At 37.2% G+C, this 14609-nt stretch overlaps 1 protein-coding gene across 1 annotated transcript in view; it reads right to left on the bottom strand.

Annotated features, from left to right (window-relative positions):
- Positions 1 to 3225: 3225 nt before the first annotated feature.
- LOC136747598 (F-box/WD repeat-containing protein 7) overlaps positions 3226 to 14609 on the bottom strand; it is a 48893-nt gene continuing 37509 nt past the window's right edge. The window contains exons 14-15 of the mRNA XM_066700548.1: positions 14355 to 14456; positions 3226 to 5341 (exon numbers count right to left, since the gene is read on the bottom strand). Coding sequence (XP_066556645.1) covers positions 5194 to 5341; positions 14355 to 14456 — 250 coding nt within the window. The 3' untranslated portion in view covers positions 3226 to 5193. The remainder of the gene's footprint in view (positions 5342 to 14354; positions 14457 to 14609) is intronic.

Here is a 14609-nt window from a genome sequence, read left to right as displayed (position 1 = left end):
TCTGGGATCAAACACGGCTCAGGAGAGGAAAAAAGCAGAATTATGGTATGAAAACGCAGTCATCTGCTGAGGGATTAACAACACACACAGGCGCGCTCACGCACACACATACTCACACTCAAATGGGAGCAAAAGGCATAAGCTGATAAAATGAGAAAAGGCCGATCAAAACATGTCCTCGGAATAACCCAGGACAGTACCTGTGTAACAGCAAAACAGTAATACATGTGTTGAGACATTATAAAAGACTAAGTAAGTATCTTGAATTTGAAGTTTGAATATAAACTTATCCTTAGTGTCCTTGAGTCCAAGCATGTTTATGGAAAGTAGTGTAAGTTATTCAAATTAAAGCAAACACTGCCGCGATAATGTTATGGGTTATTATCATAACGATGAGACATAAATGCTGACGTGTCACCAAAACTATTTTGCATATTGATCTTATTACAAGTTGCAGAAGCAGCACCCTAGCAAGAGTTGTAGTAGCAGTAATATTGGCTTTACTGGAATCAGTAGTAGTTACTTACCAGTACTAGCTTTAATTTAGTGGAAATGCATTTGGTGTAAGAGCTAATTGCAATTATGTTTTAGAACTATCACTAAACATTCTGGAATTATCAGTGGCAGGTACAGTATTGCCAAATTGCTGGAGCCGTATCTGTGACAGTGGCAGTGGAAGAAGCCACAGAGAAATATATTCCAGTGCCATTGTGAGAGTCGTGGATCAACAGGTCCTTTGTCACAGAAGCAGCGCCTTTTATTTTATTATTTATTCTCGTGATACGAGGAAGCTTGATATGCCAAAACAGATGGTTGTATCATCATCGTGTTCCCCAAGAGAACAAGTGAACCTGTGAATAATTTAGGTAGTTAAGCTGTCTGTGAAATATGCCAGTTTTCAAGTGAGAACTTGGCAGAAAAGCCACAATGAAGCACAGGGTTTAGCCAATACCGACACAGTGTTGTGCATCGATTGGATTTTGTTTTTGCTCCTCTCCAGATAAACAAGGTCCAGGTGTCAGAGAGAGCACTATTAGCTTCTGGAGGGCGGATGGCGTGGACACCAGATGGCCTGGCAGTCTAACACACCAGTGTATGGATGCGCTGACCCCTCTACAACCACACAAAGTATCAGTTCATACCTCTGCCCTGTTGGTCATGTCTGTGATCTGAACATAATGCAGCTACATTAAGCAAAAAATCTGTTCTCATCTGTACCAAGGCTCGACATCGCCTGTGGGAGCAGTCAAAGGCACATGCAGATGACTCCTCGCAGCTGTGCCGTTCTGCTGAGGAAGAAAATCACTGCCGAAGGGAAACACAGCCAAGATACTGTAGTTTTGACCCATGTTTCAAATATTATTGGCACGAATTTCAGTGTGCACTTTCTCCTTTGGAAACCCTACTTCCATTTGCAATACTGGAATTTTCAGTTTTGTAAATTGACTTTGCGGACTGTGATTACAGTGTAATTTAGCATATTTTCTCCATGTGGCTTTTAATGTGTCTGCAGAAAGCATTGCATGTCACATCCAATAGCAATGCCTCCATATACGTTGATAGAAAATCCAATAAAGGAGTGTTTGTGATTTCGGGTTTATAGGCTGGTATTCTTTGCTCATATCTAACAAAAATGGAATGAAAGAGAAGATGTTTTAGTGGTATAATAAATATGCTAATACTTAAGGGAGCTGTTTGAGTTTTCCCTTGAAAAAGTTCTTCTGAATCTTACTTTCCTTACAGTGTATCGTTCATGATCCTAGACGGGTTCAGCTGCAAATGACTTCCTCCAATCTGCTTTTATATTATTTCAGTATGTCTTTTTGCTTAGTTTAGATGTAGGGTTTCATTCATATTAAGGCTCCTTAGGGGTGTTTGAGTCCTAAAATCCTGGAAAACAACACGGATAGAGAATTGAGAATCTCCAAGAACAAGTTTAGTACCTGTTGATGGCGGTATGGCTCATTTCACTTGAAGGCATTAAGATTTGATGACAACAATTTCAAGCTGAAGGACCATGCCACGTGACAGCAGAATGAGGCCAAGACACTGGCTCATTTGACATCTTACTTGCAAGAAACTGTTGAAGTTATATTCAACTGTCTGAGTAAAAACGCCTGTGAGGTTTGTAAGTTGTTACTTGGGAAAACATGAGAGGAATCTGAAATTTAGTTTTTTTGGCTTCGGCCACATGTAAGCATAAGGGCAGCAGAATTTAAACTGTTATGGCCCAGAGACAACTTGTAATGAGTCACCAGTTCTTTGTCGTCTGCGTTCCCAGGACTTCAGAGAGCTATTCAGGGCTTTTTATATCCTAACCACTTCTAACTGTTCAAAGGAAGTCGAATCATTTGCACTATCCTGACCTCTTCAAAATGTTGTTGCCATACAGGCCACTGAAAATGGGCAATCAAAACATGTCACCTGAGATACTGCGATACACCTGAGCTCTGTGGAGACATCTGCAGCTTTATCGAGCCCAGCGAATCATATTCCCCACAATACACTTGCATACAAAGAGTTTGCGAATATGCGTATTACAAGATATTAAAAGCCATACTGTTTAATATTTACAAATTCCTGCTAGGACCCTATAAACCATGTATGAAATATAATTAAATTTACTGTAATTCCTCCTTCAAAACATGTGCAATCTGCTTGTGTTTGATTAATCGCTTCCTTCCATGGGAATTAATTTCGTTACCCTCCCTGATCTTTTAAAAAGTAGACTGCAGATCAATATTGTCTGCCATTTGATACAGTTATACAAATAAAACATAAGAGCATTTGCAAACTGAGTGATACAGAGAGTATAGATAATAGAACTTTCTTTTCAGGTATGTCTTTGCTTGAACGAGACAATGCTTTCCGTCATGAATAAATTGATCTCTTAGTTGTAGCTGATGGACTCTGAATTAATGCAATTGAAGGTTGGATTACCACTGACTGGAGGTAAATTAAATCAAGGGTTTTTTAAGGATGAACTAGTGTGATTAATTAATGCAGTCGACTTTCACCTTTTCACATCATTCCCGTATCTGACTGGAAGACCAAACAATGTACAAGGAGACCAGAATTAAAACCTAGTCTTTCTCCAACTACACTTGCAAGATGTTCAGACATTGCAATTCTGTTGCATCATAAGAGCGCTTCTGCAAGTAAGAAAAATGGGAAGATGTGTTGTTTAAATATGCAGTAGACATTCTCTAAAGCAGGCCTGGCAATAAAAGGCTGATTATGTCAATTTAGAAAACTTTTGGAGAAGAGTCTCTGAGTCTGCTTGCCAGAGTACAATAGTCTCTTGAAATCATGTCTTGTAAGCCTGTTGTCATCTTTTTATGTTCATGTTAAAATATTTTTATATAGGCTACATGGAAATACAAGAGAGAGACTACTGGTCTTTACACTGTGACACCTGACTGAGAGCCTTATCCACAGTCCCCAGGCGTCTAGTTATATCGGAAGCAAGCTTATTTCCTGCCCAGTGAGTTCCTCCAGCGTTGAGGACCTGTGTCCATTGAGACCGGAAATACCTATTTTTGTATTCTTGTCACTTGTTTAGTACTGCACTGTACTGTATAATAAATCTTTATTCATTCAATTCAATAAAAAAATATATGGTTTGCTTTATCCATACCTGTACAATAATATATACAGTATATACAGCTCTGGAAAAAAATTAAGAGACCACTGCAAAGTGATCAGTTTCTCTAGTTTTACTATTTATAGGTATGTGTTTGGGTAAAATGATAATTTTTGTTTTATTCTATAAACTACTGACAACATTTCTGCCAAATTCCAAATAAAAATATGAATGGAATGGAACGGCTGCCATACATGTAGAGAAGCTGATTTAAGAAACAATTGCAGTGCTCTCTTAATTATTTCCAGAGCTGTATATCATGAAAAAGAAAATGTTGGTGCAGACAAAAGTTTTCCACAACGAGGTGCTTAACACCCTGAAAAGTGTCTCTATCACATGCGGCAGAATATGGATTAAATAAATGTATACATCTGAAATGAGATGTGTAGTGTTTTCACTCTAATTGAACTGTTAATCGTCATCAAGGACTGATTCAGTCGGTGAAAGTGTCTCATTTCACTGAGAAAAAATGATAATTTTCGAGTGATTCATTAATAATCTTTTTAAATGCCTCAACCCATAAAGGTGTTGTGCTATTCTTCATCTCAATAAACAAAAAAGGTTATCTGGGAATCAAGTACCATTCAAACAGTCTTTAGAAGTTTCCCCGTGGCAAGCTGCTTGTCATCTTGGCACACTGTGTACTGTTGTCCGACCCGACGCGTCTGTCTTGAGGGAACCAGACAAACATTGATGGATAGCATAGCCAATTCTACTTATCTTCCTGAGATGCTTTATCCGATTTGTAAGAATAAAGCATGAGAAGATGTATGCCTTTTGGGGTCAACGCACAGCGGACAGTTCTGATCCGCCGCATGATTGAGGCACATGGCATTTTCAGAACTGCGTATCGTGGGTTTTCTCCGAGGCAAATATGATCTTTCAAATCACAGCAACCAGGGAGGAAAAAAAACAACAACAGCTACAACTCCACCTTTTCATGCAGACAAAATCTCATTTCCTGTAACAGCATGATTATGTAAATGTAATTAGGCAGATTTGTTTGGTTTTCTTTCCTGATTTTTTGTTACAGACAGATTCTCCATATAATAGCATTACAGAGGGCATGAAGTGAATTATATCCTTGCAGATCTCTCCGACAGACTCAGATTTTTTTATTTTCTGAGAAATATTGCATTCGTTAATTTACTGATGTTGTCCAGAATTGTATTTTATTATTCAGGGTGAAATAATAATAATTATAATAATACTGTAGAACATGTCTTGCCTACCAGAAAAAAAAAACTAAAAACATAACACTGACAATTTGTTGTAGAGAATATGAGACAAATTGTTTAAAGCATATTAAACAGTAAAACCTTGACCTCAAACCCAATTCCTAGAAAGCTACAATGTTGTTTAATGTATTTATTTTTTAAATCCAAGTTTGCTGTGATTTAATTGTTGTAATTATTAAATATACTGAGCAAATTGTACAGGCTTCAAACTATTTGACAGATACTGGTCCTTGAATCAAGACCATCGCTGAGATATGTTTTTAATATTTGCCACTGAGAAAATCATCAGTTTGTATATGGTTTTCATCCTTTTCATTTTGGAAAACCTGAGAGATTGTCACTGAAGTCCCATATCCGCAGAGTGTTGTCTTGAGAGCCGCTAATGAGTCTTTCTTCATCGAACACCAAGCACTTTACTGCAGCAGAGTGACCTCTCAGAGTCCGCATCCCGCTGCCATCACTGCACAACACAGAGAGACCAAATTAGACTCGCAGGATTAAATATAACACAGTCATAATACCATTGCTGTTTCTTTTTCCATTTTAATCTTTTTTAATATTGAGATGTTCCTTCCAATTGCATCATGTTGTAAAAAGAATACAGGAAGATGAGGGGATCCAAAAAAACATTCTATCCTTAAAAGAAGAATTTAAAAAATAGTTATAATTTGAGTATTGTGTCATTAACACCAGTCTGTATCGACTACATTTGTGTGCCAGACATGGCTATGAATGTGTTCCTTTATGCCAAGTTATGAACTAGAGAAACAACCAAATGTTAACTCTGTGTTTTTCTTATTTAGAGCTGCATTAATTGAACTCAAGTCAGAATGAAAATCCGCCCAATTACTTGCATTCATTCCAGGACTGTTTCTTGAGCCATGACATTTTCAAGACACAGACAGCCCTATTAGAAAGCAAAGACAAAGCACTGGACATAAATATGAAAAAATGAAAAATAAACCGACTTGAAACAACTTCACAACATATCTATCCTAATTGGGTTATTTCTCCCCAGTTTTATAGTGTTCCCTCCTCAGTCGAGTCCAGCAGATTGAATGTGCAGCTTCTCTTTTTTCCCAAGCTTCACTGAAAGAAATACAATTTATTAAAAAAAAAAGATTCTCAATATAAAACACTTGAATTTCACTGGAAGAGCAGAGCACTGTAATTTTAAAATACATTCTATTTCATTAAAAAGAAAGATTGTGTGTATTGTGTCTTGACATACAAAATAAGAAAATGCATCTCCTTTATTAAATAAACCTTAGAACAGAACACAAATGTCATTTTAACTATCTTTCTCCATTTGTAGACTATATGACAATTACCAAACCACCGAGTTTGATGATTTGAAGGAAAATCAGTCCAGTAGGGACTTGAAGTCCATTAGTACATCCGACAGAGGTACACATAGACTTATTTTTGCTGTCAAGAAATATCATCCAATGCCATGTTTTGATGAAAACCCAATTATACTTCAAGATACCCTGTAGGTGTCTACTGGATGAGTCAAATTAATTGGGTATCCATGAAAATCACATTCAGTAAGAGACAGGTTATAATAAGGTCTGTGGATATTTCATTACCTCTCGTAACTTGTACTTGTTTGGATGAATTTTGTAACCCATACCCTTAAAACGAAATGCTTAAAACAAGATGACATCTGAACTGTATCAATTTAGGAATATCGGCATATGGTGATTGATACAATTTATTTAACCCAGTATCATATACGAAAATTTAATTATACTCTCGAGGCACATGTCAAGTGTGGTAGGATAATTAATCGTCGGGAATGTGAAGAATTAATGTTACGCGAGTGTCCACATTGTGCCGACCATTAACACGGTCTGATCTGCGATAGCCATATGAAATGCTGCTAAATTATTTATCATAGTGATGTATCGATTCTTCACGATGCATATTTATGCCAAACATTTCATTTAAAGTAAATGTCAGCATTGAAAGAGATGGGGCCTGCTACCACCCAATATTGAATTTTGACTTAAAATTCTTAACCCTAATTTAACTTAATCAATTCTACATGTGTTGTGGAACACCACCTTAATAGGTAATTGATCTGCAATTGAAAACTGACTTCCATAATCTCTTCCAGGGGAGCTATTATTTTTTAATGAGTTCAGGCAAGCATATCTACTGTTAAATATTTATCAAGACTTCCACGTGAAGAATTACTCAGGGCTTGCTTCTTTGCAAAAATGCAAACGTTAACAGCATCTTTTTGTTCTTTGTTCATTTCTAAGTAGCCAATATGAAAAGAAGCACCTTGTTAAATAAAGACATATCTTACTTTCTGGTATGTACAAGTGAGGCAATCATTTTGTTATAGCTCATCTGAAAATAGGTGAAGATGTAGTAATTACTATGAGTTAGGCAACCAATGGCAATTTACCTTGTGAAGCACTGACGTACCATGTTAAATTAATGGGTGTTGAACAAATGGCTTAAAAGGTATTGCCCAAATTAGTATTTCATAGCGTAACTAAGAGTGTATCAATGTTCGACATTTATAAGGGCTGAGCGGAACAAGAAAGTAAAGCCGACAAATGCGTGGGGAAAGAGTTCAGAACCCTGTCTATTGGGCCGAAACAATAAACGTTATTCAAGCTCGTAGGACACTCAAGTGACACAATCTGAAATGAACTAAAGTCCTCCAAAACAGAATTGTTATTCAGCCAGTACTTCTTGATGTCTGATGGATTTTACTGGATGAACAGGTGATATATAATGCTATCATCAGCCATAGCCTGAAGTGGCACAATTTCTACACCATCATACATTTAAAATAATAGATCCTGACTTCCCAAAGGGATCTCAGAGGTACAATAACACAATATATTGGTTCTCAGAAAATGGGACAGTATATACCCCATCACACACAGTTCAAAATCCGATTGCAGAATCAACTCCCAACCTAAACTGAGAAGAACACACTGTGCAGTTGAAACCTGTATATTGAGATCAGTTTGCAGTGCATGTCTGAATCACATTTTATTTTATATGTGTGTGTTTGAAATAAGGGTTTTATGCAGAACGGCAGCCGTACAATCGAACATAATGGATTACGGACCACATGGCACCCTGTAAAATGACAGGACATTTTCATAAATGACTTAAATCCCTGCCATCAGAGTAGAGAAATTAAACACACATTTTAAAACTCAAGAGTATTTTCTAGGTTGCCTCCTCTTTGAGAATCACACATAATAAATGTGAAAAATGTATTGCAGGTCTGCCCTTTTCTCTCTATTATTTCCTCCAATGTTCTCATCTCTTAATGGCTGAATGCTCTCCATGTGACCCTGGCTGGATTATAATAAACACATTTTCAGAATCAACGATCGAATGATTATTCACATTTTTGTCTCTGTGCCGCCTGCATCCTTTCTAATCCTGCATTTCTGAAGAGAGACTGAGGGGACCTCGTGGGGTTAGTCAGTCTGTGTGTGTGTGTGTGTGTGTGTGTGTATGTGTGTGCGTGTGTGTGTGGGTGGGGGGGGGGTCTGTGTGTTTGTTTGTCTTTTGCCTCAGCCGAGGTTATCAGTGCATCTGCAGTGCAAAATCGATATTATTGTCAGCCTGGCACATATTACAGCCAGCTCATGTGGTGTATTGATGTATTTGCTCAGCACATAATGAATTGTCACAGGTAAACAGCATTTCCTACGAAGCAGCTATTAGGAGACCCATTGCTGTAAATGTGTTATCAAACAGACTGTCAGGGAATAGATTACAGCACAAAAGGAAAACTCTGACCTTCGGAGCCCGGCCTGTTGGGAATCGCAACGGACTTTACTTCCCCTGCAAATTTGTCATCTTTACCTGCAGGCAGATCATTTATCATCCTTAGATTTGATCTCAATCATGCGGGAAGTGTTTATTTTCAATCATTAAGGCAGCATCCACCTCCCTCTCAAGCCCAGCTATGAACTGCACATGGTGCCGATTGCAAAGGAACCCCCTAATTCCACACACTGTGCACTTACCTGCACTGAGTGGAAAATGAGCTCCTTGCAGTACAGCACAATGCACCAGCATTTGCATTTATATGAAAAAAAATTACAGATTTTGCCCATCGGTTTATAGTATTACATTCACAATCGTTGTAGCTCCTCTTGGTAAATACAAAGGTTAAACTGTTATTATTTTGCATCACGGTCTGAATACTAACTTAGCTGCTGACAATGCCTTGGCAGAGATATAGGGATTTATATATTTCTTCGGGTTAATACTTGGAGTAGATTTTAAAATATCATCTCATAAAAAAGACTACGTCGATGTATTTTCAGGATGTGTATTAGAGTCTGTAGAGAAACATAAATCCCTGTCAATCAATTCTGTGCTTTACAATCATCTTTGATTTAGCAGAATCGATGGAGAAGATGAATTGCCCCTCTTAGATATGGACACTAAAGAGAGTTTCTGAAGAGACTGGAACACTTGCCAAACTGAGCTATTTGCATATCAGCTGAAACACAGGAACCAAACAGGCCTACTTGTGTGCAACTAATATTGACGTAACCTGAAGCTCAATACATCTGGAGAGTTACAATGGTCTCAGCTTTCTAAATGTTTGACACCTACAGAAACATGCTACTTATAAAACATTACTTGGGGACCAGTGTTCTAGTGTTTGACGTTTTCACTGCTGCTAAGAAGACACAAAGATGCTCCTTCTGCAAAAGCATAACCAGATTACATAAGTAACTGTCAAACAAATTGAATACAGATTCAGAGGCCTTAAAATAGTTGCTTCAATTAATGGAAACAGAGAGACAATTGATTTGACGATTTGGTTTAATGGAATCCTAATATTCTGATGTGTCGGAGCCTCTCGGTGCAGCAGATGAGAAAATTAAACGGCCTTTCCAAAAGAGGCTTCTGTTTATTAAATTAGAAGAGTCATTATTTTTTCAATTTGGCAAACAATATACAGGCATATCTACCCAGATTCCTCCCCTGTCTGTGTTATGTCTGTTAAAACATAATTTTCTCTACCCTCACACCCCTTTAATCTATTTTAATGTATTTATCAATTTGAGTTTGTGTTTATTACATAAGTATTAACACTCTGATACAATAGCATGCATTGCACGGCATATTCCACACTTATATTGTGCCATAGTACATTCTGTTGCACATTTTACAATGGGACATGAACAGCCTTACATTTGCATTAATTGTGGTGTGAGGTTTGTTATTTTGAAGCCACAGATACTATAAATTATACATACCATACACACTAGCAGATATCTCTATTCGTTTAAGTGACATCCTGCTTACTTGTCTCTGACAGCTTCTTTAGCTACTGAGACCTTGCGCTTTGATTTTCGACTCTTTGACTCCAGTCTTCTGGGTGTCCGTATCTTCCCACTGTACCCAGAGGCATTGCCCCCATTCATGCATGTCAGTATGTCAGCAGATCCTCCCGTTCTCTCTGTCTCCCAATTTAAACATCTGCAAAAATGCTGAAAGTCAGCATCCTATGTATACCTCAAGCTACCCTCTCTGTGGATTACATTTTTGATTTTGTATTGTATTTTTATGTTTTATATTCCTTAAGTAGCCATTCGAGAACTCACAGTGGTAGCTTTTCTATTGAGGGACATTATCTCATGGAACAATCTGTAGTGCAAAGACTGTATTGTTTATTTCAAAAGAAAAGGTCATTACTCTATGCCAGCAAAGACAATTCCTCTGTCATTCGATTTCAGTTACACAAGACTGGCGGTAAGACCTGGTGGAACTGAGTCAAAACTAAATCCTCTCGTGGGATCTCATTTTCTGTTTTATAATTAATTTAAAATGAGAGTGTAGGAACTACTCATTTCCCTTGTTATATCCGAGCATGGTACAATGTTCTCTGATTTTAGCTAGCAAGATTAATTGGATAGCTATGTGATCTCTGTAATTGCAGAATCAAAATCCTTTTGCACAGTGTTCATGCAAATGTGTCACACTTGTAACCGGAAAGAGTATCATCACATTGTCTGAACTGTTGGTACCTACATTACAGCATGGAAAACATCACTTCTTTTATTGCCTGTGGGATGATTTCTACTTTATTGGTTTAGAGATTTCCAGAAGGCCGGGTAATATGTGCTGTCAAATAGACTCGATCACAAAAGTGCTCGACGACACTCTCTTTAGTTTTCATTTTAAAAGAAAATCACCTTTTCATGCGGTCTTTTTCTTTTTTCAGATGCCTCAAAATGAAATCCCGCCTCAAATAAGGAAACCAAAAACCTTGTCTGACGGTAGTTTCTGCGACTCAAGCCGAGGGACAAAACAAAACACTTCAGTCTCCACGGCGGTATTAGAGCCCCGAAGAAGACAGAAATGTAACGCATTATGATATTCTTTTTGTTCAGTTTATTTGGAAATGGACGGAAGGTATGCATCAACAAAGGCCATTCAGATCCACTAACAGTGTTGCAGTGTTACCAACATTACTCGGTATGTCTAAACATTTTTAAAGTTAAAAAAGTGGAGAGAAAATTGATTCCAAAGCCTCAGTCTCAATCCCTGTATGATGCCACTTATTGAATCAATGCAATACGTGCAATGGATGGCAATTGTCCTTACTAACGCAGTCCTATGATGCGATACAATTCAAACAGGAACTGATGATACAAGGTATTGAATGATTAGGGCCTGGGACAGACTGGGAGATTTTTGGACACACTATATTTTTCAGTGTTAACCTCTGACATACAGTATTTCTCATACTTTAATTACTACTGGGGATAGCTCTTAGTCAGCCCTTTGGGGCAATCCAGGAGAGGTTTTAGATTGATAGCCAGGAGGAAGAAATTACTACAATGAAAAAAAATGATTGTTCACAATAAGGGTTTTATTTTTTGGGTGAGGTGAGTCATGGTTGTTTAAACATTGCCTTGTTCTTCTCTTTATAATATCAGGGGGTTTTGATTGACAAATAGACCTGCAGATAAAATAACTTTCTACAGTAGCCAAAGTATACAGACATTTATCAAGATTTATATGTTTATAAGTCTCCTGTATGCTCCATTGGTCTCTATAAACATAAATACACACATTTATGTGAATAATTATTCATAAAACATTAAATAGATAGCTAGATAGATGTGTGACATATAAGGTGAAGTATATAATTAAAAAGGAATAACTTAATTTTCAGAATACTATTATTTTATGTTGGCAAAATAATATATTGTTCAAGTTCAGCTAATTTACCACATTACTTGAACAAACAGATTAAAAATTGAAAACCTCACATCAAAAGTGTACAGTGTTCCTGTCACACACAAATATCTGAAAACATCTCTCCTCAGACATTTACGATTGTGAAATAAAAGCTGTATAAAATGCAACAGAGGATTGTTTGATTTATTTAACATGAATACCAATAACTCCATTAACCATGTATGCCACGTTTTATTAGATTTCTCCCCCACTTTTTTATATAAAAACTCGAAACACTTCAGGAGGCAAAGTTTCTGCTGTTGAACAGAGATTACTGGTAAGAGGTTTCACAGACAGACAGAGCTATTTCCAGTAACCTGAGGTTTCATTTTAATGGACCTGGCAGAAAGGAAACAGTTCACATGTTTTTGAGACAAACCAAGACAAATTATTTATATAAAACTTATCCAAATGTGAACGTCACAAGAAGATAAATATGTTTTTTAAATGCAATTTTCAAAACCATTTTAAATCAATTTCCTTAAGAATTAAACTCTTTAATGTTCTGTATATATTGATAATTACAAAGAGTGTCTACAGATATAATATTAACCAGAACAAATATATATAATTCATATTTGTCCCCATATGAAAATGTGTTATATGTACACACATCCTGACAAACTGTTATCATGAAGGTTCGGGAGATAAATGTACACAGCAAAATTCAAAGCCTTTTAATTATGGAAGGAGAGGATAGTTGCAGCATTGAGACATTTTTTCATTTGATTAGAGCTATATGTAATAATATAATGTATCATAACATTGTCTTTCGTCTTCCAAATTCTTGTTTTTAAAAAGAAACTATTAACAAAAAAAAAGGGCCTTTAAAAATTATATTTTAGATCCATAACTTTCACTCAGTCTGTACATGATTGCAAAACACACTTCTAAGCATTTAAAAGTGTTTAAATGACCTCTGAAACTGTTATTATTATTATTATTATTATATTTTGTTGGATTTGTTTATTTTTTTCAATACTTTTGTTTAAAAATGACTGGGCTTTCTCTCCCTCATTGGCCTTGGTATGCTGGTTTGAAACACAACACACTTCAAAGGCGTTTCTCAAGGCCTAGTCAGTCGCACTGCAGTGCTCAGAATTACAAACGCAGTTTGCAGGAGATCCAGAACGGTACTCAAACGATGCGGAAGGATTGGTAACCACCTATGGATTGGCTAAAGGAGCTGTTATGAACACACATGCAGGAACTAATCTTTAGATTTGTGGTTCTCCACATTTACAAATAACAAATATCCAAAACATCTTTTACAAAATCCACACAGCCATGTTGTCAAAAAGGCGAGGTTAAAGACGTAGGTTAGAATCAAACGGAAGGAACATTACGTGTAATAGTGTTGTTTTTAAATTCAAATCCCGTGCTAACGTTTACTTGACCTTTCCCATTTTGGCACTTTGCACTACGAAGCATCATAATTCATTTTCTGAAGAAAATATTCAGGGAATCTGAGATTGCCTAAGGTTTTAAAGAAAATAAAAGGCAAAAGGGACAGTGAATTGCACATACTAAAATAAGTGTGGAGAGGCTGGGATCCTGTCTGCTGGAGGCGTTTCCTCTGCAATTTCATTGAGACTTGTCAACACAAAGTGCTCTGTGAATGCGAACAGAAAGATACAGATACAGACACTAATAACCTGCTACACCCGTGTCTCCTAAACAGTGTGCCATGGCACAGTGGCGAGCCTGCAGGCATGGACAAGGGTTACACACAATCTTTGAAGAGTCACACATTAGAAAAGAAAATAATAAATAGTTAGTTTTATTAAACCATAAAAAGTTCCTGACAGAATTTAAACAAAGGATGGTGTGAGGCAAAATATTTAAAGATAATTAGGTGTGCTTTATTGTATTCAGTCAATATCTGCCTAAGACATAGGATTCACACCACTTCATAGAGGGATTCAAAATAAAATGAACACGTCACTTAAATGATAATCGCAATTTCAGATCCCATGACCGTCAAGTGTTTCTAAAACATCGGTTGACACAGACTCACTTAATTAGACTCACACCTAAATAATATTTAGAAAATGAATGCTCAACTTTGATACTGCTCCCGCGATGCAGAAGGGATGGACATTTCACTGTAACCCTTTGAATCACATCCAGACAGCAGCCTGAACCCCAACCCCAGCCAACGCCAACATTTCAAGCTTGGCCCACACAAATCCACACTCTATTCAGTCAGTAGAGAAGAAACTTACTCAGAGAGAGACCAGTATTTCAGTAACCCGTCCTGGGCAGCCGACACCAGGACTCCTTCCGCTTGATCCGGCTGGTGCATTCGGAGCTGTATCGACTCGATCCTAAGTGGAGAATTATATTTGAATTTCATGAATGGCCATTTACATGTCAGCGGCTTGTAATCGTACTGCATCAGTAGTTTCAGACTTCATCACTGCTGACCCAAGCGTTCAGCTTCCATCACTGTTTCACACAGCACCCCATAGTCTTTCAAC

The sequence above is a fragment of the Amia ocellicauda genome, chromosome 4 (genome assembly GCF_036373705.1).
Source record: "Amia ocellicauda isolate fAmiCal2 chromosome 4, fAmiCal2.hap1, whole genome shotgun sequence".
NCBI classification, from domain to species: Eukaryota; Metazoa; Chordata; class Actinopteri; order Amiiformes; family Amiidae; genus Amia; species Amia ocellicauda.
This window is presented reverse-complemented; position numbering and strand designations above follow the sequence as displayed.